Source organism: Rhinoderma darwinii, chromosome 2 (genome assembly GCF_050947455.1).
Source record: "Rhinoderma darwinii isolate aRhiDar2 chromosome 2, aRhiDar2.hap1, whole genome shotgun sequence".
NCBI lineage: Eukaryota > Metazoa > Chordata > Amphibia > Anura > Rhinodermatidae > Rhinoderma > Rhinoderma darwinii.
Window position 1 is genome coordinate 116,998,348 of NC_134688.1, and position 27,413 is coordinate 117,025,760.

Here is a 27,413-nt window from a genome sequence, read left to right on the forward strand (position 1 = left end):
AAACTTCAGAACCTCTTCTCTCATATTCCGTCTACATAACATCTGGGAAGAACACATGGCATGAGTATGATGCTGGAGGAGTATAATGGCATTGCTCCTGCTATCAATCACTAGTGCTGAGGTGGACACCACTGTGCAGGCTGCAGGTGGAGCAGTCAGTGGGAGGCACTGTGAAGGTGTCCTGGGCGGAGACATGTGGGCAGAGGGGCGGGGCATGCTGCTCCTCCTCCTTCTCTCTTTGCCACGCTCCCAGTGAGCCCGGTCCTCTAGCTCTTTCTCCCGGCAGCTGTCACCTTCCCTCCATCCCGTGTTCACCATGTTCCGCACTCCTCTTCTGCTGCTTCTTCTCTTCTCCTCCTCTGCACTGATCCTGGCGGACAGCGAGGAGGACGACAATGACAACACCACCGAACTCGTCATTGAGACTCTGGTGAGTGCAGCGGGGCACTGGTCCACGTGTAATGTCTCATCACAGGTGGCAGCTGTTATGCCCCTTCTCCCGTATACACCTGGACTCTGCTATACCTGGGCACCATATCCACAAATGCACTTTCCCTGGTCACCTAACTCAGCACCTCCAGCTGCCATGTTATTGTAGCCATCTATCCATCGCCCACTGCTGTGCCCCTGCCAGTCTCATGTCTTCTCACACATCGCTATGCATGTCCGTTCGCGGAGCCAGAACTCGCTCATCTAGCCCCATGTCTTCCCACTATAGGTGGTCACGTCAGCTGTCTCCCACCTGTTCTCAGTGCAGCTCCTCTGTCCCCTGTATATTCCTCACCGGTCTTCTCCCCCTCCGTACACTGATGCTGCCCCGGCTGTGTACTCGTCCTGAACTGTCTCCCTCTCCTGTTGCTCTCAGTGATTCTGCTGCTGCCTTGTGTCACCCCCTTCTTATATCTTCTCTCCTACAGGTGAAGCCGGAGACGTGCATGGACACCGTGGCTTGGGGAGACACCATTCAGCTCCACTACACGGTGAGTACACGGTCTCCTCTCCCGAGGCCACATCTGGGCCTTAGCGGCAACATCTGTAACAACAATCACACGTCAGCACTCCGGCCCGGCCTGCACACCCCGGAGGAGGGGACCGTACAATTGGGGGAGGAGACGGCGCTGGGGTTTGTGAGGAGGCCTCCCTGACACTAGCGGTAACACCACGTCACATAACGGGGGCTGGAGACTCGACGGTTACACTTACCCCGTTGTCCTCACTATTGTGGTGTCTTCCATGTTGACGTCATAAATTACTGAAAACAGCGGGAATTATGTTTTTATACTCGCTCTGGGGAGACTAGAGCTGCATGGCAACCAATCAGATGATAGCTGCTGTTTGCTAAACTTGACGGGCAACATTAGTGCCAGACTCTGATTGGTTGGCAGCACCACACAGTTTGTACTAGGGGACAGAAATGAATATGTATCTTCTCTTTCTGAGGTAGAATCATAGACATGGTGGTGTTTATAATCTAAAAAATGTCTCTGGACAATTATTTTGTGTTTCCATTATTTGCAAGAAATATTCCAGATGAGCAATAAAACAAAATGGGGAACACTGACTAGGACTAACATTGCGCTCGCCAGTGTAGCCAGCATGTGCTTTATTCCCAAACACGAAGCTCGAGGACTAAATCGCAGCTAGTCAGCCATGCTAGATTGTACTTGCAGTTCAACATTACATAACTGAATAGAAATGCGGCAGAAAACTTTAGCCAAGTCAGTTGCACTCATTGTAACTTAAAAGCAATGCCATCTTTTTTCCAAATCATGCGAAAATTGTTTTTGTAGCAAATAGTGGCGTTCACCCTGAAGACAATTTTTTCTTGTAGTTGTGCCAGAAAAGCAATTTTGTTTGTTAAAATCACTACTTCCCGCTTGCGCACATCACGTTTTTGCTCTACATTGAGCTTGTCCGACGTACATGCTAAACGTGTCCATAGGGCTCCTTTAGTCCGACGGAGACAATAAGTGTATCCTTTTGGCGTCCATCGGGCTGGTATTCATCAGTACAGTATAAAAAAAAATTCTGGAGGATGGAATGGTGTAGTAGACTACGTATTCCGTCTTGCTTGATACCGCACTATACCGATATATATGTTTTCTTAACATGGTAGCCTATGGGTGACGTATGCCACTGTATGGCATACGTCACCTGCATACATTTAACTTTTCATGGTTTATACATTAAACGTACACCATTAAACTCTATGGTGACGAATGCCACTGTTAAGGCACCTGTCACAGCTTTACACGGCGTATACATTAGACATAGGGCCAAAACGTGATGTTCACCGGCTCGAACTCCAAGCTTTATGCCGTCTTGTTCTAAAAAATGTTGCACATACAACAATCAGCCATAACATTAACCCCTTAAAGACAAAGCCAATTTTCTTGTTTTCGTTCTATCATCTTGGCATTCCAAGAGCCATAACTTTTTTTTATTTTTTTTCTGCAGGGCAAGTTGTATTTTTTAGTGGCGACATTTAATGTCCCATATAATGTATTGAGTATCTTAAAAAAATAAAAGAAAATGTGGGGTGGAATTGGAGAAAAAAAAACGCAATTCCGCCATATTTGTTTGTGTTTTGTTTTTACGGTGTTCACTGTGTGGTTAAAATGGCATGTTAACTTTATTCTGAGGATCCGTACGATTACGGTGATACCACATTTTGTTCTTTAATGGTTTACTAGTTTTGCAAAATATGATAATTTTTCTTAACAATTTAATGTACCATGCCAAACTGCAAAAAATTTTCAGGAATGGTTTTGAATAACATGACAAAGAGTTTAAGGTGTTGACTTGGCCTTGGCTGCTAATGTCTTAATGCCAGAAACGGCAGGACACCTTCAGAGGTCTTGTGGAGTCCATGCAGATTGGTAAGTGACAATGTTGGTCACGTAGGACACTTTGACATTGTCACTTGTCTCGGTATAGGTACTTCTCCATAAAATGGAATTGTAAAATTTCTTATGGGTTTTTAAAATAAATGCATCTTGCGGGAACAATAAAAACAGCAATTTCCATTGCTTCCATATGTTAATTTGTTTTACACTCTGAGAGAGATGTATCAAAAGTAGTGTCAAATAAAAGTGGCATACAGTACTTGTCCATGGCTACCAACCTGAATCCAGCTCTCATTCATATGCCATATGGAAAATGTAAGCTCTTGTACCAGTTTGATCCATCTGCAATATTTGATGGTCTGCTTTGCCGCAAGGAGCAGCAGGGAGATGGAAGTGTCACACACTCGGGGAGCATTGTCAATGTAGAGCTGTACTTTCCATTTTATTGAATGAAGCTACAGCACAGGTGTTATTCACACTTGCCTCTAGAGCCCAAAAAACTCCTTAGGCTGGTGTTCTCACGCTGCGGTCTTGTTGCTATTAGGCTGGGTTCACACGACCTATTTTCAGGCGTAAACGAGGCGTATTATGCCTCGATTTACGCCTGAAAATAGGGCTACAATACGTCGGCAAACATCTGCCCATTCATTTGAATGGGTTTGCCGACGTAGTGTGCCGACGACCTGTCATTTACACGTCGTCGTTTGACAGCAGTCAAACGACGACGCGTAAAATGACTGCCTCGTCAAAGAAGTGCAGGACACTTCTTTCAAACGTAATTTGAGCCGTTCTTCATTGAATTCAATGAAGAACAGCTCAAATGATCGGCCGTCCAAGACGCCTCGCATAATGCGAGGGGGAGCTGTTATGTCTGAAACGACGCAGTTGTTTTCTCCTGAAAACAGTCTGTCTTTTCAGACATAAAAGCCAGTTCTCGTGTGCACATACCCTAACTGTGAAATTGCCAAAATGCAGCAGTTTTTGCATAATTGCAGTATAAAATGCACCGAAACCGCAGCTTGAGAGTCTGGCCTAAAAGAGAACCTGTCAGGTGACTTATGCAGCCCTATCTGAAAGCAGCATATGATAGAGGGAGAGAATCGGAGCCCTATAATATATAGGTTTATATGATTTTATAGCAGGATTTATAAATAAAAAGGCAGAGTAAATCCTGACAGGACTCCTAGGAGAGACGATGAGAGTCCTGCTTAACCCCGTCCACACACAATGATTGATATGTACACACATTGATTTAGGGAGAGCTGTCAATCATTGGGTACAGGACTCCTACTGTCTCTCCTAGGAGTCCTGTCAGGATTTACTCAGAAATCCTGCTATAAATCATTTAAACCTATATATCACCATGCTCAGCTATTCTCCTCCTATCATATGTTGCTATCATAAAGGGCTGTATAAATCACCTGACCGGTTCGCTTTAAGGCCTCCTTCACACACACTTTTTTTTTTTGCATTTTAACCTTTTTATAAGCCGTTTCTTACAGCCGTTTTATGTGGTGTTTTTGAAGTTCTAGAAACTGCATATGTGATTCCAGCCTCAAGGCTGGGGCTTCATAGTGATTTTTGCCATGTGATGGGCTGTGGGAGCACGCATAGTGCTATCTTGCAACATTTTGAAAAGCATTAGAGGTCATCCTAACTGGACAGCCCTCTCAAGTTGAAGCTGTCACAGCAAGCAGCTGATCCAGCTGTCCGCTATTATCGCAGGGAAAAACTCTGTGCGGCTTCTTTTCCCTGCAGCAGCCATTCCAATGGCATAAACGTATGTTATTACAATGTATATACTGATAAAAAAAATAATGATCGTACAAGTCCAAGAAAAATAAACCGGGCAAGCTGGTGGCATGCTGTGGTTTGCAATCTAGGTGGCCGCTGACTATACTGCTGTCAGATGAGGTTGTCTGAGCCATATTGCTGGTGCCAAGTGCAGTTAACTGTAGATTATCTGTGGCCCAGTGTAGTGGCTGCATCCAGAGGCACACATGGCACAGTTCAGTGTAACGAAAAGACTGCAATAAAGCGTCCCCAGCTGTCATCGACCAAACAGATGCGCAAATCTTTCCTTTTACTCCTTATATTCAATCACTTGCACGTTCCTGTCACCATTACCACAAAAACATCCTCAGAATTCGCCCATTTCTTACTCTGGAAACAGCCAAAACTCTCATTGTCGCTGTGATTCATTCTCGTTTTGACTATTATAGCTCATTACTAATTGGTATTTTCCTCTCTAAACTCTCCCCTCTCCAATCTGTCAGGCTCATCTTTCTGACCACCCGCTACACCAACGCCTCTACCGTGTGCCAGTCACTGCATTGGTTACCCATTCCCTTCAGAAGAAAATTAAAATGTATTACTCTCACCCACAAAGCTCTCCACAGTGCTGCACCTCCTTACATCTCCTCCCTCATCTCTGTACACCACCCTACTTGGGTTCTACGTTCTGCTAACGACCTTAGAATAACGTCCTCCATAATCCAAACCTCCCACTCCCGTCCCCAAGATTTTTCTCGTGCTGCACCAGTCCTCTGAAATGGGCTACCCGGACAATCAGATTCATTCCCAACATTCACAGTTTTAAACGTGCCCTGAATACACCTTTTTTTTTTTTTTTTTTTTTTTTTTTAAGACAGGCCTAAAACATTCACTGATCTCACTCCTTTCCTTTACATTAGTCATCAGAACCTGACCCCTCATTCAGCAGTGTCCCCCCACACTCCTTGCACCCTAATGTCTGTCATACACAGATTCATTTTGAAACCTTCACTTGTAGAATAACAGCTGGAATCTGATTGGCTGCTATAGGTCACGTCCCTATGTTCATGAGTAATAGTTGTATGTATGACCCCTACTATATTCCCCCGTTGTTTAAATCTAATTTATATTCCCATATGTTGTTACATGTCACGTAATAGGAGCTTAGTGATTACAATACTGTTTTATATGCAGTCAAACATATATTTTCCATGAGTGAAATGTAAGTACTAAATCCATGGCTGCTCAAAATCTGTAAGTGATGCTAGGCACATAGCTTCTGGTGCAGCTTGTCTTAGTGAAATATTGACCATGTATTCACCCAAAAAATATCAACATCATTACATTTTGAAAGATTTGAAGTGGTATACTATTTGGGATTATTGGAGCAGGGCATTGTGTACTACATTAGATTCGCCAAGCAGGATTTCAGGCCAATGCTTGTTTTGTAGTTCTAATGTACAGTACTTAATCCCTGCTTTTGGCTGCCTGTAATAATTTATGCAGATTGTAGGTTTCTATGACATGAGCACTGTGCGAGAACCTGTGAGATAGATGACAAATGCAGTGAGGAAAAAAGAAAGTGAGCTCTTTATGTACATAGTTTGCACATACAGGCACTCACATTTAACTGTTACATCCCACTCATGTGGACACAAGCTTTAGATCAGACCTAAAGAGAAGGGTCAGCTGTTATTACACTCAGGCTGTCCTAAAACAGTATTTCTTGTGCTCCATTAATATAATACTCATAGTATATAAACAGAGCAATACCTTGGATCTGCAATGGCCCTGCAGTATTATTGGACTTGTCATAAAAAATAACGTTTGTTAAGATACCAGACGGATATTAGGCAATTGCTATTGGTAAGTGGGGACTACTAATTTTGTGTTTTTTAGGTTCAGTTGTGGGTCTGGAAAATTATACAGAATTAAAAAGGCAATCAATAGTGTACAGCAATGAGCCAGGAACAAAATTTCTCTATACATAGTACAGGGTACCATAGCTTCCCTGAAAATACCCAGCAATTCTGTAAAACACATGATCTTGACCTCAGGTTGACTGACGGTTCATCTGTGATTAAAGCACCAATTTCTTTTAGAATATGACAGGTTGTATAAGATGTCCAGGAATTGCACATCATTTTCTATTTTCCCCCAGAAAATAGGATATAACTCGAGAATCCTGAATAGGAAAGATTAACATCAAGTCTGGTGTATCAGACCTAAGTGGTAGTTATCTGCTGACATATTGTTTGTATTAAATCTGTGTCTAGTCACCCCACTATAAAACCCAATATTGACACACCACAAATTGCCGTCAAGCAATCTCAGGATGATTCATGCCTGCCTTCAGTTGTGCTGACGGGCTGGGAGTGACAATACAAGGATGGAATGAACACATGAAAGTTATTCTGCTTTTATCTAGTTTGCTGCACTGCTGCCTTTCTGACATATCAATATATATTCATGGCTGTGCTTGACTAGAAGATGTTTCTTCCTGGAGCACATCACTGAAGATCCTTCTGTTCACTTATAATGGGCTTAGCTACATCAGCAGCCAAGAAATATCAATTTATTTCTACTCCAATATATCAATATTTTTCTAAAAGGATTTGAAATTGCATGTACTAAGAGCAAACATGCACTGCGTGGCCTGGGTGCCACATTGGGCTCATAATACCATTCTTAACAGCTTGAAGTTGGTAGGGTAATCCTAATGCTAAAAGTGTTTTACAACATGCCACTGGCCACACAGAGGGGCTACTGAATCAGCAATGTTTAGCCGACAGCATAACTTAGGCTATGTTTACAAGGTGATTTCTGTTGTCTGGAACTCTGCTGGTAAAATTTCTGCATTAGCAAAGAAGCATACAATTATACTATAACAATGGGGCAACCTGCTTGTTGTTTTCACAGGCCCTGCCTTTGATACCAGGCAAGGCTACTATGTTCCATTTCTAACGGTGCATTTAGGTATATGAGTTCCTCCACCTTTTAAAAATAATAACTTGCTGGATAGTGGGTACAATTGACCCATATGTGGTACCGATCGTTTCCATTAAACTGGACATTAAAATTAATGGGCATGTGGCTCACCTGACAGGCATTAACGCAATATACTTCTATGTTTCAAGGAAAAAACAAATGTTTTCCCTCTCCTTTGTGCCAATACACCTATTTGTTTAAAAATAAGAGGTGGCACAGTTGATTCCTATTGAAAACAAGGGGATCAGTTGTATTTTCAGATTTTTACATAAAAAGACAGGTCTTTAGCACATTGCACCTTGCCTGTTTGTAAATAGATGTAATTCAATGCTTTGACTGTGATAGGATCTATAATTTATATGTAATGACATCACAACTCATATCATGTTCTAGCTTTGCCCAGAATAGTTCCAAAAATGTTATACAAATTATTATAAATAAAACAAATTTTTACTGAACAGTAAATGTTCCCTAAGTCTGGCCCCATGCACACTACCGTAAAACGCCCGTAATCACGGGCCGTAGTTACGGCCCGTAATTACGGGCCCATAGACTTCTATTGGCCACGGGTACCTCCCCGTATGCTTACGAGAAGGTGCCCGTGTCGTTGAAAAATATACAACATGTCCTATTTCAGGCCGTAATTACGGCACGGGCAGGCCCATAGAAGTCTATGGGGCTCCCGTAATTACGGGTGACTACGTGTGTGCACCCGTAATTATGGGAGCGTTGCTAGGCGATGTCAGGGGATAGTCACTGTCCAGGGTGCTGAAAGAGATAAACGATCGGCAGTAACTCTTTCAGCACCAGGGACAGTGACTGCCGATCACAATATAGATCAACCTGTAAAAAAAAAGAAGACGTTCATACTTACCCAGAACTCCCTGCTTCTTCCTCCAGTCCGGCCTCCTGGGATGACGTTACAGCCCATGTGACCGCTGCAGCCAATCACAGGCCAATCACTGGCTGCAGCGGTCACATGGACTGCGCGTCATCCGGGAAGGTCGGACTGGATGTCGAGAGAGGGACGCGTCACCAAGACAACGGCCGGGTAAGTATGAATTTCTTTTACTTTTATTACGGAAAGGGCTGTCCCTTCTCTTTATCCTGCACTGATAGAGAGAAGGGGCTGCCGATTACTGCAGTGTAATTTTGCAGAGAAAACGTGCCCGTAAATACGGGTGGAATACGGGTGACACCGGACCCGTATGTACGGGTCCGTAAATACTGGTGCAATACGGGTCGGATACGTGTGACCAAAGACCCGTATTTACGGGTGGACAAAAATACGGTTGTGTGCATGGGGCCTCTGTACTATACATGATGTCAATATTTAATTGTATCCCCTTTAGGCCCCATGCACACGACCGTGCTCGTAACTACGAGCATGGCCGGCCACGGGCAGCCGGCCTTTTTTCCGAGCCGTGCTCCCATTATAAAGTATAGTCGCACGGCCCGTAAAAGAAAAAAATAGAACATGTTCTATCTTTTTCAACGGCACGGGCACCTTCCCGTGAGAAAACGGGAAGGTACCCGTGGCCAACAAAAGTCTATGGGCCCGTTATTTCGGGTCGTAATTACGACCCGTAATAACGGGTGTTTTTACGGTCGTGTGCATGAGGCCTCAGACTGCAAGACAACATGGAGTTGCTCGTGATTTGTGCTAAAATTGCAAGATAGCCGTGTCTCGTAACTTCAATATTTCCCTAAATTCTAACATATGTATTTTGGATTTCAGCACGAAGGAGAGAAGAAACATTCCCTAAAATTTCCTTAGGGAATACTTCCCCTCTCCCTAGTGCCTCCTTTTAATGTAAAAAAACAAACATACAGGAGAGCATTTATCCCAAATTTGATGTGCAAGGAACAGTATGTGAGTGTTCGGATTTTCAAAGTTCTCTTCCTGTGTAATCTTTGAAATTATCATTATTGTATATCCCTTGTATGTATTTTTGTAATTTTTATGCAGAGTGTAAGAATATGTATAAATATTATCTTAGCCCTGTTCTTTATTTGTACATAGACTGTGCACTCAGGATGGTGGCGAAAAGGACAACCAGGATCGATGTAGGTTAAACTATGCAGTCTATAGCACAGTTGGGGTTATTTTTTACTTTAGGTGGCTTTTTGATATATTTGTCTTCAATGCAGTTGTATGTTACTTTGCTGTGTGCTCCACAAGTAATAAATAGCATGAAAGCAGTTCGATATGTGTTTTCATCGGTAGAACATTGGGTGTTGATATGCCATCATGGACCTCCAAGGTATATTGGGGTGCAAATCTCAGTGAGAGCAAATATGGGTTCACTTTAATAAATTGATGGCAATATAAGGCACGTAATGGACCTATGTATAATATATTTTCCATTTATCATAAAGCTGCTTTGATCGTCATGCTATAGAACTCTCCATTTAAAAAATACAAAGAAGAACTTAGCGAGATCAGAGCTCCATCTTTTAAAAACATAAGAGGAGGCTTTTTATGTTCGTATTATAAGAGTTCTCTCTCTCTCTCTCTCTCTCTCTCTCTCTCATTAGCCTGCCTTCCTGCTTTCAACAAAAAGCTGAAAATAAACCCGTTTCATAATAACCGGATCACAGTATTGCCATTTTTTTTTAGCACACAGAAAGACTTTTTCTCTTGTTATATGCAATAAATATTGTAATTTCATCAGTAAACAGAGGATAAAATCTTCTTTTAAATTGTGAGGCCATTGTATCTCATTCCAGTGATGGTTTCACATTTGGTAATTATTGTGCAGTGTTTGGACAACCTGGCATTGAATTTCAGCTATAAATCGACAGAATAGAAATCTCAGTTTTCTACGGTACAACTAGTAAGAATCTGTAAGTTTCTGCAATTTGTGGCTCTCACCTCTGTTAGACATAGGCTTTATTCCCACTTGAATTGGAAGCTTCTATCGAAGCCTCCGTTGCAAATTTTGTGAAATTTGACAGGAAGAATACCGCTTCATGCAGTTGTTTAGCTTACAGAGCATTGTCCGAAATGGACACAATGTTAGAAAACTCACTGCTGTTAGGTCTGAAGTATTAGGACCTGTTCATGGGTTGTATCTGGTATTGCAGCTCAGCTCCATTAAAATGACGCTTGTAAAGGGTTTTTCACCACATACACACAGATTCAGCATGAGTATGAGGAGAAAGCTTTGACAGGATTTATCTCTGGTGCTTCTTCTAGCCTCCTCCTCTTCTATAATAATACACAGGAATCTATCTTACATTGTTGCTAATATAGGAACAATCAGCGTGAAGTATTATCGCAGTAGAGAACTCCACTGTACACAGTACCCTCCTATTACTTTATGAGGTTTCCCAGGAAGTGATAGGTCCTCCTTAAAGTTTACCTAACCTTTCAGGTGTCTTTTCAGAGTAAGTTGTCATATGTGTGTGTACATGAAGAATAACACTATTTCTGGCCAATATATGACTTGTATCCTGCATTTTTTAGCAGTTATCCCCTCTGCAGACTCAATCTCTAATTCTCAGTTTTCCCTGAGCTAGTGGGTGGAGGAGAACTGCTATCATGTCGCCATACATTGCACACATAGGGAAGAGAACATCCTGCTCTCCTATTTCTTTATAGCACTCCCTTTAAAGTCACCCTCAACATGGAGGACATCATACAGCAGTAATGACCAGTGTAGCTGTGAATCTAGCACTTGGGTGAGATATAACATTTACTAGACACCACAGCAGTGTCTCTCTCTCACTCTGCTCCCTCCTCCCCTCTCCATAAACTTTAATGGGCAGCTTTAAAGGAAATGTGTTGCTAGAATGTTTTTTTTTTTCCAGTTAAACAGTTAGTATATAGGTGATTACACATTGTTTTAATTTTTTCACAAGTCAGGAAATATTATAAATTAGATTCTAAGTTATAACATTTCCATGTGCAGAGGGAGCAATTCCCAAAATTGCAGCATTGGCAATGGGGTAAAGCAACCTCATTGCTTTTATGCTGCAAATTTGGGGTAGACACACTCGCTCTAGTGTCCTCACACAATCCCCCATCCCTTATTCTGGCTAGTGCCAGGAGAAGGAGGGGGTTGAATCTTCAAACCTCCTACACTGTGTGCCGCCATTTTCTGAGCGAATGCACAGTGTGGGAGGATTAGATACAGTGGTAATCAGACAGTATAACACGAACATACACTAACATAATACACACATCACATACACAAACATAACTTACCTGCTCCTGCCGCTGCTGCCACCTCCGCTCCTGTACCTTGCGTCTTCGCTGCCTTGAACATATGGCCGGATGCCGTGACCGGAAGTCGTCATCTTACTGTCCGGCCACGGCTTCTGGTCCACATGAAAATGGAGCTGGATTTCGCTGTACGAACGAGTTTCGTTTTGGTCTGTGTGGGAGCTGCGCATGCGCCGTTCCATTCTCAGAAGCGTACGCCGTCTGTGTGGGAACGGCTCCCGTTTGCATTCTCTATGGGGTTGTATGTGCCGTATTCCATCTCTGTATGTGTCGTTAATCGACACATACAGAGATGAAAAAAAATATGGCAGCCCCCATAGAGTAGTAAAAGTAAGAAAAAAGTACAACACAAGAACACAAATAAATACAATTTATTTTAATAACATACTAAAAGCAATATTATATAAAAAAAATAATTTTGTGACGCCTTCCCTTTAACTTAAACCTGAGCTGATAGTCTGGCTCGTCTAGAGTGAGCGAATAATTAGGAGGGAGCCTGATAAGTAAAAGAGGCATTTTTCTCTATCAAGATATATTACAAAGTTGATTATATTCTCTTGTACTATTGATTTATATAAAGTTCGTGACCATTTATGGCTTACAATACCGCCCATGTCCCTGTGTCACAGTCTCTCTAAGGGTGTGCTCACATCAGCGTTGGGCTCCGTTCATCGGTTCCGTTCGACCTTTCTGTCAGAGGAACCGATGAACAGAGACAATAGCTTCCATTTGTATTACCATTGATTTCAATTGTAATGATTCCATTCCAGTTGGTTTCCGTAAAGTTTTTTTTTTTTTTGTGAAAACAATAGCGTACTTGACTAAGCTATTGTTTCTGTGAAAAAAACTGAAACTTTACAGAACGGAAACCAACTGGAATGGAAGCATTACCATTGAAATCAATGGTAATTCAAGCAGAAGCTATGATTTCTGTTTGGCTTTCCATTCATCGGTTCCTCCGACGGAAAGGTTGAATGGAACCGATGTGAACAGGCCGTAAGGCAATGTGTTATTATTGTTAAAACGTTAACGGTGTGGATAATATTTTGGTTTACTTGATCCATTGTCGTGTTTTGGCATTCATCACATAGTATCGGCACATACCACATGATTTCAACCGCTTCCCGACCGCCCACTGTATATTCACGTCGGCGTTTGCTGGGCTCTGCAGTGCCGACGTGAATTCACAGTGGGTGTTAAAAGCGCGATCCGGGTGTCTCAGAGTAGCGCTGACACCCGGATCGCGCTGTTATCCCCTGCCTCTAGTCCCGGAGACATGACCGGGACCTAATTGGTTCAGGTCCCGGTCAAGTGATCGTAGGGAAAGTTTGTTGCTACAACAAACTTTCCCGGGGACCGATTGCTGGTGTTGCAATCGGTTATTAGGCAGAACCGGAGGCCATACAACGGCCCCCGGGTTTGCCATGCACGGCAACCTATGAGAACCAGCCCCAGGCCGGTCCTCATAAGCTTCCTGTCAGTGTGACTCTCAGCGTCACACTGACAGTTTATAATACGTTACACTACCTACGTAGTGTAATGTATTATAGCAGCCATCAGTGCTGAAGATCTTCAAGTAAAAAGTAAAAAACAAAAGTAATAAAAATGTTTTATAAAAGTGTAAGTTACAAAAACAAAAAATGCTTTTTTTTCCTATAAGTCTTTTATTATAGGAAAAAAATGAAAATGTTAAAAAAAAGTACACATATTTGGTATCACCACGTTCACAACGACCCAAACTATAAAACTATAATATTATTTTTCCAGCACGTACAGCGCAAAAAAAATAATTAAAAAACAATGTCAGAATCACTATTTTTTTGGTCATCAACCCTCCAAAAATCTAGAATAAAAAGTGATCAAAAAGTCGCATGTACCCTAAAATAGTACCAATAAAAACTACAACCCGTCCCGCAAAAAAACAAGCCCTTACACAGCTTTTTTGACTGAAAACTAAAAAAGTTATGGCTCTCAGAATATGGTGACACAAAAAAGAAATTATTTTATCGAAAAGTGATTTTATTGCGCAAACGCCACAAAACATAAAAAAAACTATATAAATCTGGTATCGCCGTAATCGTATCGACCCGTAGAATAAAGTAAAATGTCATTTTTTGTCACTTTGCTTGCCCAAAAAAATCTAATAAAAAGTGATTCATAAAAATCACATGTACCCTAAAATGGTACCAATGAAAACTACAGATTGTCCCGCAACAAATAAGCCCTCGCACGGCTCCGGTGAAGAAAAAATAAAAAAAGTTCTGGCTCTCAGAATATAGCGACAGAAATTGTGCAGTGTCCAAAAGCGGATAAGATCGGGCGCCATTTATCAGTGAGACATTGGCCACATATCTGCGGATTATTATTTATTTACCAAATTATTATACCCTCTATGTCCTGATGTACTCTGCCCAATTTACACATACCCCCACATCATAAACTGAAATACCAGCAAAACCCCAAACAGAACAGTTACCAAGCAAAATCTGCGCTCCAAAAGCCAAATGGTGCTCCCTCCTTTCTGAGTCCCACAGCGTGCTCAAACACCAGCTTACGTCCACATATATGATATTTTTTATCCGGGAGAACCCGCTCAACATTGTACGAGGTATTTGTCTTTAGTGGCACAACATATTGTGCATTAAAATGGCATATCAGTGGAAAATTAAAATTTTCAATTTGCACCATCCACTGCACATTAACGCCTTCGCGCACCACGACTTAATAGCATTTAGTGGTGCGGGGGGTTATATATGGAGCGGGCTCATGCGCTGCACCCGCTCCATATTCTGCAGGTGTCCGCTGTGTATTACAGCTGACACCCGGGACTAATGGACAGGAACAGCGATCGCGCTGTTACAGGAGCCTGTAAAAATGATATTATACTGCAATACATTAGTACTGCAGTGTATTGTACCAGCGACCTAATGATCGCTCGTTCCAGTCCCCTAAAGGGACTTTTGGGAGGTTTCCACTGTTTTGGTACCCCAGGGGCTTTGCAAATGCGACATGACACCCGAAAACCATTCCAGCTAAATTTGAGCTCCAAAAGCCAAATATTGTTCCTTCCCTTCTGAGTCCTGCCGTGGGTCCAAACAGCAGTTTATTACCACATATGGCGTATTGCTGTAATCAGGACACATTGCTTTAAAGATTTTGGGGTGACTTTTCTCCTTTATTCATTGTAAAAATTATACATTTCTATGTTTTTTCAGAAAAAAGTAGATTTTCATTTTCACGGCCTAATTCCACTAAATTCAGCAAAAAAACTGTGGGGTCAAAATGCTAACTATACCCCTAGAAAAATTCCTTGAGGGGTGTAGTCTACAAAATGGGGTCACTTTTGGGGGGTTTCCACCGTTTTGCTCCCTCCAGGGCGTTGCAAACGCGACATGGCACTGAAAACCAATCCAGCAAAATCCAAATGGCGCTCCTTCCCTTCTGAGCTCTGTCGTGGGTCCAAACAGCAGTTTAGTACCACATATGGGGTATTGCTGTAATCGGGAGAAGTAGCTTTACAAGTTTTGGGGTGCTTTTTATTCTTTATTCCTTGCAAATATTATTATTTTTTTATATTTTTTCGGACAAAAAGTCGATTTTCACTTTCACAGGCAAACTCCAATGAATATAGCAGAAGACGTGTGGGGACAAGATGCTAACAATACCCCTAGATAAATTCCTTGAGGTGTGCAGTTTCCAAAACCGTGTCACTTTGGGGGGATTTCCACTGTTTTGGCACTACAAGACCTCTTCAAACCCGACATGGTGCCTAAAATATATTCTACAAAAAGGAGGCCACAAAATCCACCAGGTGCTCCTTTGCTTCTGAGGCCTGTGTTTCAGTCCATTAGCACACTAGGGCCACATGTGGGATATTTCTAAGGCTTTATTCAGACGAACGTGAAAAAGGTCCGTGCAAATCACGCGCGTTGCACGGACCTATATGTGGCTATGGGGCCGTGCAGACATGTCCGTGGTTTTTCCTCAGCGTGAGTCCGCTGAAAAAAAGTCACGACATGTCCGTTCTTTGGACGTTTTGCACGCATCACGCACCCATTGAAGTCAATGGGTGCGTGAAAACCACGCATGCCGCACGGAAGAACTTCCGTGCGAACTGCGTGATTCGCGCAAGAGCTGTCAAAAGGATGAATGTAAACAGAAAAGCACCACGTGCTTTTCTATTTACAAACATCCAAACGGAGTGTCTTTGAGAAGAGCGAACCCTGACTACCGAACCGAACTTCACCGGGTTCGGCCGAACTCGTTTTGGCCGAACCCGGCAAAAAAATTTCCGGTACGCGACGTCCGGATATAGTCACTATCAAGGGTGCAGAAAGAGTTAAACTGTTTCAGCACCCTGGACAGTGACTTCCGATCCCAATATACATGAACGAGTAAAAAAAAAAAAGTTCTGACTTACCGATAACTCCCGGCTTCTTCCTCCAGTCTGACCTCCCGGGATGACAATTCAGTCCAAGTGACCGCTGCAGCCAATCACAGGCCAAGCACAGGCTGCAGCGGTCACATGGACTGCGGCGTCATCCAGGGAGGTGGGGCCAGATGTCAAGAGAGGCGCGTCACCAAGGACGTGTCACCAAGGACGCGTCACCAAAGCAACGGCCGGGAAGTTCTCGGTAAGTACGAACCTCCTTTTTTTTTTTTAAACAGGTTGCTAGATATGGTGATCGGAATTCACTGTCGAGGGTGCTGAAAGAGTTACTGACGATCAGTTAACTCTTTCAGCACCCTGGACAGTGACTGACGTTGGCTAGAATCATCTCTATGATGGCGGCTGCGCGAAAATCACGCAGCCGCGCATCATACACGGATGACACGGAGCTGGCAAGTGATTTTTGCGCGCGCAAAACGCCGCGTGTTTGCGTCCGCAAAAACGCCACGTTCGTGTGAATCCAGCCTAAAAACTGCAGAATCTGGGCAATAAATATTGTGTTGCGTTTCTCTGGTAAAACCTTCTGTGTTACAGAAAAAAAATTATTACAAATGAATTGCAGCAAAAAAAAATAAATTGTCAATTTCCCCTCTACATTGCTTTAATTCCTGTGAAACGCCTAAAGGGTTAAGAAACTTTCTGAATGCTGTTTTGAATACTTTGAGGGGTGCAGTTTTTTAATATGGGGTGATTTATGGGGTCAATCTAGTACATAAGGCCCTCAAAGCCGCTTTAGAACTGAACTGGTCCCTGTAAAAATCGCCTTTTGAAATTTTCTTGAAAATGTGAGAAATTGCTGCTAAAGTTCTAAGCCTTGTAACGTCCTAGAAAAATAAAATAATGTTCAAAAAAGGATGCAAATATAAAGTAGACATATGGAATATGTGAAATAGTAAGGGTATGTGCACACACACTAATTACGTCCGTAATTGACGGACGTATTTCGGCCGCAAGTACAGGACCGAACTCAGTGCAGGGAGCCGGGCTCCTAGCATCATAGTTATGTACGATGCTAGGAGTCCCTGCCTCTCTGCAGGACAACTGTCCCGTACTGTAATCATGTTTTCAGTACAGGACAGTAGTTCCACGGAGAGGCAGGGACTCCTAGCGTCGTACATAACTATGATACTAACCCTAACATACCCTAACTGTTTTGTGTGGTATTACTATCTGTTTTACAAGCAGATACATTTAAAATGAGAAATCATAATTTTTGCAAATTTTTGCAAAATTTTGTTGTTTTTCACAAATAAGCAATGAATTTATTGACCAAATTTTTCCACTAGCATAAAGTACAATATGTCACGAGAAAACAGTCTCAGAATCACTTGGATAGGCAAAAGCATTCCAGAGTTATTACCCCATATAGTAACACATGTCAGATTTGAAAAAAATGGGGCTGGTCCTGAAGGCCAAAATGAGCTCGGTCTTGAAAGGGTTAAGATCGTATTGTGTTTTATTTAGTTTAGCAATAAAAATATTTCTCTTTCTCGCTAGGGAAAACTTGACGATGGTCGTGTGATTGACAGCTCCTTATCTCGGGATCCACTTTTAGTGGTGCTTGGGAAGAAACAAGTGATATCAGGTAATCCAAGCTTACATTATCATTTTTCAGGATTTCGTCAAAGTGACTAGAATATATAGTAGATGTCATCTTTCATCAGTATTTGTAATCTTGCTATGCTACCAGGACAATTTTGAGTATTTTAGAAGATACAATTAGTGTATGTTCACACGGGTCGAATTTGCTATGGAATCAGATACTGATGGGATTTTGGCAGAAAGATTGCAGTAAATCGGGTGAGACGCTCAATGTGAGTCTCATAGTAATGCATAGTGAAAGACTCCCGGACCACACAGCAGACGCTGTAGGAATCGACCCGTCACAGTGCAGTCACATGACATAATTTCGGCAACAAAGCCCCCGGTAAGAGGATGAGCTGCTCTACCTTTTACCAGGTGTACGTTACAAATGGGGGCCACAATAAAAAAAAAAGTCCCTGGAGTGTCTCTTTAAGGGCTAGTTCACACTGAGTATTTTGCCACTGTTTTTGATGCGGAAACAGTGGGAGGCAGAGGCGTCAGGGACAGTGATGTCAGGGGCTACTTCTGGAGCGGGATCCCGGCCAGAGCGCTGCCGACGCTCTGGCAGGGGATTCCGCTCTTAGAGGGAGCCTCTGACGTCACTGTCCATATATGGACAGAGACATCAAAGGCTCCTTTTAGTTGCGGAATCTCTAGCCAGAGGGATTCCGCTCCTACAGGGAGCTACAGTGGTGCTATCTACAGGAAGGGGGTGCTATTTACAGGGGGGGTTGGCGCTATCTGCAGGGGGTTGGCGCTAACTACAGGTGGATGGTGCTAACTACAGGGGGGATGGTGAGATCTGCAGAGGGGTGGCGCTATCTACAGGGGGTGCTATATACAGGGGGTGTGGCACTATCTACATGGGCACCGTGGCATTATATGGGCTCTACCTATAGGGGACACTGGCGCTATCTACATGGGCACTATGTACTGTGGCACTATCTACAGTGGGAACTGTGGCACTATGTGTGCACTGGCACTATTTACAGTGGGCACTATCTATGTGGGCACTGGCACTATCTAAACTGGACAATGTGGCACTATCTACATGTGCGCTGGTGTTTTCACGTGGCTGGGACAAAAAAACCTCTAACGAATAAAATTCATCCATTTATTTTAACGTCCATGAAAAACGGATGGCAAATGGTGGTTAAAAACGGTCAGACGGCCTGGGAATGGATTTACACACTGATGCAAAACAGCCATGAAAAACTGACAGTTGATCCGTTGTTAAAGGGGTTTTCCCATCAGAGAAATTTATGACATATCCTCAGGATATCAGAAAAAAGGAGATTTTTGAAGCAGCACTAGTCCCGAGTATGGTGCGGTGCACGCTGTCAAGCCAGGCAAACCCACTCCAGCACGATGTATATCCAAAGAAGTAGTAGGACAACAGCACACGTCTTCAAATCATCAAAGTGGTTTTATTGTCAAGACATCCACAAACGACAAGCAACGTTTCGACCCACAGTGAGTGAAGGGTCTTTGTCAAGGGCTTGACAAAGACCCTTCACTCACTGTGGGTCGAAACGTTGCTTGTCGTTTGTGGATGTCTTGACAATAAAACCACTTTGATGATTTGAAGACGTGTGCTGTTGTCCTACTACTTCTTTGGATATCCTCAGGATATGTCATAAATGTCAGATAAATGCGGCTCCCACCTCTGGGACCTGCAGCTATCTCTAGGACGGGGCCCCCTAAATCACGTTCTACTGCTATGTGTTGTAGCTGAAAAGTGTGATTTCCGACCATGAATTACGGAAACAGCGTAGCTCGCTAAGCTACACTGTTTCCGTAACTACCATTCAGTTCTTAGATGATAAAGAGAAAGTATAAAGGACAGATTCTACTTTTCCTCTTATTTGAATCCACTCCTGGTTTTGGCTCCACAAAGACTTCAGGTGTGATTCCATCATTAAAGGGGTTCTGCAGCTTTGAAAATCCTATTCTCATAAACCCTATTAAGGGAATTCTGAGTTAATAGAGGGGGTCCCATGTTCAGAATCCTCATTTCTCAGACACGAGATGAGTTACAAATTGAATCTCTCACTCTGGATGAGCTGGCCTGTCCTGCATTACACAGACAACCCATTGACTTAAATGGGCACTGTGTAATGCTTAATTCCCGCTGTGATGGCGCTGCAGGGAAATAACACTTACTGCCAGCCTTTTTCACAGTTCACAGGGGATTGCTGGGGGTCCCAGCTGGCGATCTGCTTATTGTCAAGGGACCCTTTTAACTAGTAGGGATTGCAATGGAGAACCTATTTAAAGTGTAGCTAAATGTACGACAGACTTCTGACATGTCATAGTGACATGTCAGAAGTTTGTATTGGTGGGGGTCCGAGCACGGAGACCCCCACCAATCGCTTGAATGAGGCAGCTGAAGAGTTTGTGTGAGTGCTCAGCTGCTTCGTGTCTGTACGGCTTTTTCCGGAAAGCCAATGAATCGGAGTACGGGCTCGTAGACTTTCTATTGAGTCCGTACACTATACATTTATTTCCGGAAAAAGCCGAACAGAAACTAAGCAGCTGTGCTCAAACACGAACTCTTCAGCTGCTTCGTTCTAGCGATTGGTGTGGGTCTACGTGCTCGGACCCCCACCAAAACAAACTTCTGACATGTCACTATGACATGTCAGAAGTTTGTCAAACGTTTAGCTACACTTTAAGCACGGAGCAGAAGCCCAAGCCACATAAAAGCTTAGTTTTATACTACTTCAGACTGCCCTTATAGCTTTGACTACCATGCGGCTAAGCTTCAGTCACTGATCATAGCTGTGCCCTAATTGAAAAGAACTGAAGGTGCTCATACACATTAGATGAATGTCGGCCGAACCTGCCGATTTTGACTGGATCGGCCGACCCATCGAATGTGTATGGTGGTCTCCCAACTCTCCCCTGACGGCAGATATCGGGGGAAGGAAGGATCGGCATGTTAGGTACCAAGAGGCCCAATCCTTTGTTCTCACAGGAGATAAAACGGAGCGTCTGGCAGAAACTTATTCCTCTCTCCCCATTAAGTACACATGCACGTTCGACAGAATAGTAAGTGGAAAAAGATCTCATAATAGATCTATTCCAACAATAAAATTACAAGGGAGCATGGTTGCAAAAAGCTAGTGCAGGGTGAGAACTGTAGGGCAAGGCTTCCAGCATAGGGGACACTTCCCAGGACGGTATCTCTACTTCACATCATAGGGATAGATCTCTAGGGAAAACAAGGAATATTTGAGGTGTTTCCTCATGCTGAGAAATGCTACTAATCACTGGCGTAGCTATAGGGGTCGCAGCGGTCGCAATTGCGACCGGGCCCCGAAGCCAGGGGGGCCCACAGCCCCGCGCACCACATCAATAAAAACTTACTATAGTAACTCGGGCCGCGGGCCCCTGTTACTATAGTAACAGACTGTACTTACCTTCCTGGTTCCGGATCGCAGCGGAGGTCCTGACGTCAAACGCTGTGCGCAGCGCATGACGTCACAGCGCTATGCACCACGCACAACATCGAGAGGACAGAACTTCCGCCGCGGCTGAAGAGGAAGCAGCTCTCGTACGAGTGCTGTGGCCCCTTCAAAACGGCTTGGCGGGTCCCGGGAGACGGACCCCGACACATCAGCTATTGATGGCCTATCCTGAGGATAGGCAATCAATGTTTAGGGACTGCACAACCCCTTTAAGCCTACGATGTAGCAGGCTTAGAGGGCCCATTAGACAGGATGACAGATTGTATGATCCTGTCTGCTGGGCCCTGTATCTAAGCCAATCACATGGTAGGCTTAGATACATGGCCCATGTGTGATCCTGTCTGATGGGCCCTGTATATAAGCCTACCACAATGTAGGCTTAGATACAGGGCCCCAGCACACAGTAATCTTATACTGTATAAGATTACTGTCTGCTGGACCCTGTATCTAAGCCTACCTTGTGGTAGGCTTAGATACAGGGTCCCACAGACAGTATCACACATGGGCCCTGTATCTAAGCCTAACACGTGTTACTAATCGTTTTTTTGTGTGTTTTCTTACAGGTTCGGTCGTTGGACTACGTCGGATTCCAGGACTACTTCGATGACTGCTTTTTGTTATTATCAATAAAATGGTTAATGAGGGTTGTGTGTTTTTTTATTTCAATAAAATATTTTTTCTATGTCTTTGTGTTTTTTTTTAAACTATATTACTACCGCCTTAGTAATGGCCGCCGGCTGATTGATAGCATCCATTGCTAAGGCGGGGCTTAGTGTTAGACGCTGCAGAGGCTAACACTAACCCCCTTTATTACCCCGGTACCCACCGCCACCAGGGGTGCTGGGAAGAGTCGGGTACCATCCAGTACTTGACCATCTGTAGTGATGGTTGGCCACTGGGGCGGCCGCAGGCTGGTATTATCAGGAGGGGAAAGGCCAAAAACAGTGGCCCTTCCCACCCTGGTAATGCTAGGCTGCTGCTGCTTTATTGTATCTGGCTGGTTATGAAAAATGGGGGGGACCCCACGTCATTTAAAAAATAAAAAAATTATTGGAAAGAACGATGTCGGGTCCCCCCCCGTCCCCCCCCCCCCCAATTTTCATAAGCAGCCAGATACAACACAGCAGCAGCAGGCAGCATTACCAGGGTGGTAGGTGCCACTGTTTTTGGCCTTCCCCAGCCTAATACTACCAGCCTGCGGCCACCCCGGTGCCTGCCCGTCACTACAGATGGACGCGTACTGGTTCGTACCCGGCTCTTCCCAGTACTCCTGGTGGCGGTGGGTACCGGGGTAATAATGGGGGTTAGTGTTGGCCTTTGCACCGGCTAACATTAAGCCCCGCCTTAGTAATGGAGGTTGTCGCGGCCATTACTAAGGCGGTGATAATAAAGTTTAAAAAGATACAAGCACATAGAAAAATATTTTATTGAAATAAAAAAACACAACCCTCATTAACCATTTTATTGAGAATAAAAAACCGCTGTCATTGAAGTCCTCGTATCCGAAGTCCAACAACTCAACCTGTAAAAAAAACACAAACACAAAAAAATAATCAGTAACACATAAAGAAGCCGAATTATTATTCTTAACTTTCCTGGGTCCAGCGCTGGAGCCGCAATGTCAGCGAGCTGAGTCCTGTATCTAATCCAATCATGTGTGATACTGTCTGCTGGGCCCTATATCTAATCCGATCATGTGTGATACTGTCTGCTGAGCCACTGTATCTAATCCGATCATGTGTGATACTGTCTGCTGGGCCAATGTATCTAATCCTATCCATAGTTTATAGGGTCGTAGCGCTATAGATATGCTATGCTGTCTCCTATACACACATTTTTTTTGGGGCGGACACATATGTATTGGGGCCATTTCCCCTGACATTTTAAGCCCTTAGTGACGCCCCTGGCTGCTAGTGCTGCATTGTTGAGTCACTTAGGAGACCCAGCGATGCAGCTGAAAGCTGCGGACCGTCGGCCAATTAGAAGTTTGCGGGGGGGGGCCCAATAAGAACTTTTGCATCGTGGCCCATGAGCCTTTACCTACGCCCCTGCTAGTAATCCTGTCTGTGGCATGTTTGTATATATTTTCTTATTAACCCCTAATTAGGTGTAGAAACACTTTTATTTTAAGGTTTAATCAGTAAAAGTTAAATTTGAAAATATTAAAATTCTAATGATATGGAAATCAATCCCATGATTGAGCCCTTTTTTATGCAGCTGATATGCGGTTGTTAATGCACTGGTTAATCCTCCGAGCAAAGAAAAAAAATCTATTTTAGAATGTTTTTTTTAGTCTAAACCTAATGATTATGGTTGACAATCTTAATTTCATGGTGAATCCTAAGGCTATGTTCACATATGCGTCGGGCCATTCCATTGTTCTGCTCTGTCAGAGGAACAGAACAAGGGAATACCGGAAGCAACAGTTCCGTTGCACCACGAACGTTACCGGCAGCCGACGGTAAAAATTAACTTTAATGAGTTTCGTCGTCTTTCCGTCGGGGTGTCAGGGAATTTACCTGAAACAGCATCACAGCTTGCTGTGCTATTGTTTCCAGTAATCTCTGCCGGATCTGCGACGGAGGCACCCTATTGAAGTCTCCAATGCAGATGTGAACAGCCCCTTAGTTGAATTGTCCTATATGTGGCTACCTTTGATCTGCCACATGTTTGTTTCATATTTATACAACATAGCATGAAATTCCAAAGAATAGGAATTACTTTAACTCGTCTGTAAATATAATTTACTCCTTTCATTTTCCTATACAAGCGCCAACATCTACATAGTCTGAAGTGTCCCGTTGCAGGCTGTGTGTGTATAGGTATACCTTAAGTCTTAGTGTAGCCCTGGCCTTTAGGAGGAGAGACTGTTTGCTAGATTTGTCTTCGTAATCAAGTATATATATATATATATATACAGTGAAGGAAATAAGTATTTGATCCCTTGCTGATTTTGTAAGTTTGCCCACTGTCAAAGACATGAACAGTCTAGAATTTTTAGGCTAGGTTAATTTTACCAGTGAGAGATAGATTAAAAAAAAAAAAAAAAAAAAAAGAAAATCACATTGTCAAAATTATATATATTTATTTGCATTCTGCACTGAGAAATAAGTATTTGATCCCCTACCAACCATTAAGAGTTCAGCCTCCTCCAGACCAGTTACACGCTCCAAATCAACTTGGTGCCTGCATTAAAGACAGCTGTCTTAAATGGTCACCTGTATAAAAGACTCCTGTCCACAGACTCAATTAATCAGTCTGACTCTAACCTCTACAACATGGGCAAGACCAAAGAGCTTTCTAAGGATGTCAGGGACAAGATCATAGACCTGCACAAGGCTGGAATGGGCTACAAAACTATAAGTAAGACGCTGGGTGAGAAGGAGACAACTGTTGGTGCAATAGTAAGAAAATGGAAGACATACAAAATGACTGTCAATCGACATCGATCTGGGGCTCCATGCAAAATCTCACCTCGTGGGGTATCCTTGATCCTGAGGAAGGTGAGAGCTCAGCCGAAAACTACACGGGGGGAACTTGTTAATGATCTCAAGGCAGCTGGGACCACAGTCACCAAGAAAACCATTGGTAACACATTACGCCGTAATGGATTAAAATCCTGCAGTGCCCGCAATGTCCCCCTGCTCAAGAGGCCCGTCTGAAGTTTGCAAATGAACATCTGGATGATTCTGAGAGTGATTGGGAGAAGGTGCTGTGGTCAGATGAGACTAAAATTCAGCTCTTTGGCATTAACTCAACTCGCCGTGTTTGGAGGAAGAGAAATGCTGCCTATGACCCAAAGAACACCGTCCTCACTGTCAAGCATGGAGGTGGAAACATTATGTTTTGGGGGTGTTTCTCTGCTAAGGGCACAGGACTACTTCACCGCATCAATGGGAGAATGGATGGAGCCATGTACCGTCAAATCCTGAGTGACAACCTCCTTCCCTCCACCAGGACATTAAAAATGGCTCGTGGCTGGGTCTTCCAGCACGACAATGACCCGAAGCATACAGCCAAGGCAACAAAGGAGTGGCTCAAAAAGAAGCACATTAAGGTCATGGAGTGGCCTAGCCAGTCTCCAGACCTTAATCCCATCGAAAACTTATGGAGGGAGCTGAAGATCCGAGTTGCCAAGCGACCGCCTCGAAATCTTAAAGATTTACAGATGATCTGCAAAGAGGAGCGGGCCAAAATTCCATCTAACATGTGTGCAAACCTCATCATCAACTACAAAAAAACGTCTGACTGCTGTGCTTGCCAACAAGGATTTTGCCACCAAGTATTAAGTCTTGTTTGCCAAAGGGATCAAATACTTATTTCTCTGTGCACAATGCAAATAAATATATATAATTTTGACAATGTGATTTTCTTTTTTTTTTTTATATATATATATAATCTATCTCTCACTGGTAAAATTAACCTAGCCTAAAAATTCTAGACTGTTCATGTCTTTGACAGTGGGCAAACTTACAAAATCAGCAAGGGATCAAATACTTATTTCCTTCACTGTACATAGTGAACATCCTTACCTTAAAAGGGCTTTCATAGGATTAGAAAAACATGGCTTCTTTCTTTCAGAAACCGCACTACACCCCTCCATGAGTTGTGCTATGGTATTGCAGCTCAACTTCATTGAACGAATTTAGCTGAGCTGCAATACCTCACACAACCGTGGAAAGCAGTAGCACAGTTTTTGGAAGAAAGCAGCCATGTTTTCATAAAGGCTTCCATGGTAAAGTACAGATCCTCCTTGTGAAAAGTTTTCTTCATCCTCCAAAGAAATGTAACCTTTAGGATACGTGCACACAGGGCGGATATCCTGCATAAAAGTACACAGCTTATCCGTCCTGGAAGCCACAGGAAATTCCGCCTGAAAAACGGCACCAAATTGTTGTGCAGTTTTTTGGGCAGAATCTCCGCTGCAGAAATACTACTAGAAAAAAAAAAAAAGGTCCATACTTGACCTGTTTTCCGCTGTCATAACAACGCGTCCCACTGCTCTGAGTACAACACGGCCTTTTTGGGATGATGCTGCAGTCCATGTGACCACTGCAGGGTTTTGTTTTTTGATACTGCTCTAGAAAAATTAAAACTGAGCTCTGATTGGCTGCTTTGGGCAACAAGTACAGTTTTACTGTTAGTGTTGATAATTGAGGCCCCCTGCGTTTTGGACACGACCAGAGCATTTGCATTATGCCCCACTCTACTTCCTGACAACAGTAAGTGGGAACATGTAGCAAAGTCTATGTAGTAGCTGCTGCACTCTTTACCTATGTGACAAGAATGAATATCCAGATTGCTGGCCACTCACTTATTAAGGCTGCGCTTACACTACATTTGTCATCGACTACAGTACTTCAAAAGGCAAAACGCTGCATACGATGACCAACAACTGTACTTTTGGTCAATCCGGAATACCGTTGAGATAAATTGGATCAGTGTTGATGTCCATTTTTAATTGTCTTTTGTGGTGAAAAAATTATGGAAATAGACCCTAGTGGCAGGACTAAGAAGGGAGCTTTGAAATATTCAGTTTTCGCTTAGTCCATAGTCTAACAGCAGTCATTTGTAGGCTTGAATTTACGGACAACATTGCAGCAGATGCATTTTTTCATTTTAGATTTTTTTTATTATAAGCCATTGCATTGAGTTTAGGGTTGCTTTTAGTATTATTTCAAGGAATCTGTCTACATCACGGCATGTTTTGACTGCCATTCATCATTGACTGCCATTATAACTTCACTGCTGCTGTATTTGTAAGAGGATATACGTTGCTGGGAAATGAATACATTTATTACTGGAGTGTCCAGAGCAAAAGAACATCAAACATTTTACATGTCCGATATTTCCTATCTTTCTGCACAGCGGCATCTCTAAAAACCTATTTATTAGAGTGCCAGGAATGTATTTTACAGGCAGCACCAAGGAAACAACAATATCTCTATTGGTTATACAACTCGCTGGTCCGAGATATGGAAACATATCTACAAAAAAAATGTCATTTGTACTTTACACTGTTCATGGTACTCTTAATGTACCACCTAACACGGTACTACACTATTTTTTAATAT

The 27,413-nt window shown here is 43.1% G+C and overlaps 1 protein-coding gene across 1 annotated transcript in view; it reads left to right on the forward strand.

Annotated features, from left to right (window-relative positions):
* The first annotated feature begins 216 nt into the window (after positions 1-216).
* Positions 217-27,413, forward strand: part of FKBP11 (FKBP prolyl isomerase 11) — an 83,142-nt gene continuing 55,945 nt past the window's right edge. The window contains exons 1-3 of the mRNA XM_075850213.1: positions 217-430; positions 918-980; positions 17,783-17,870. Of these exons, the coding sequence (XP_075706328.1) occupies positions 317-430; positions 918-980; positions 17,783-17,870 (265 nt within the window). The 5' untranslated portion in view covers positions 217-316. The remainder of the gene's footprint in view (positions 431-917; positions 981-17,782; positions 17,871-27,413) is intronic.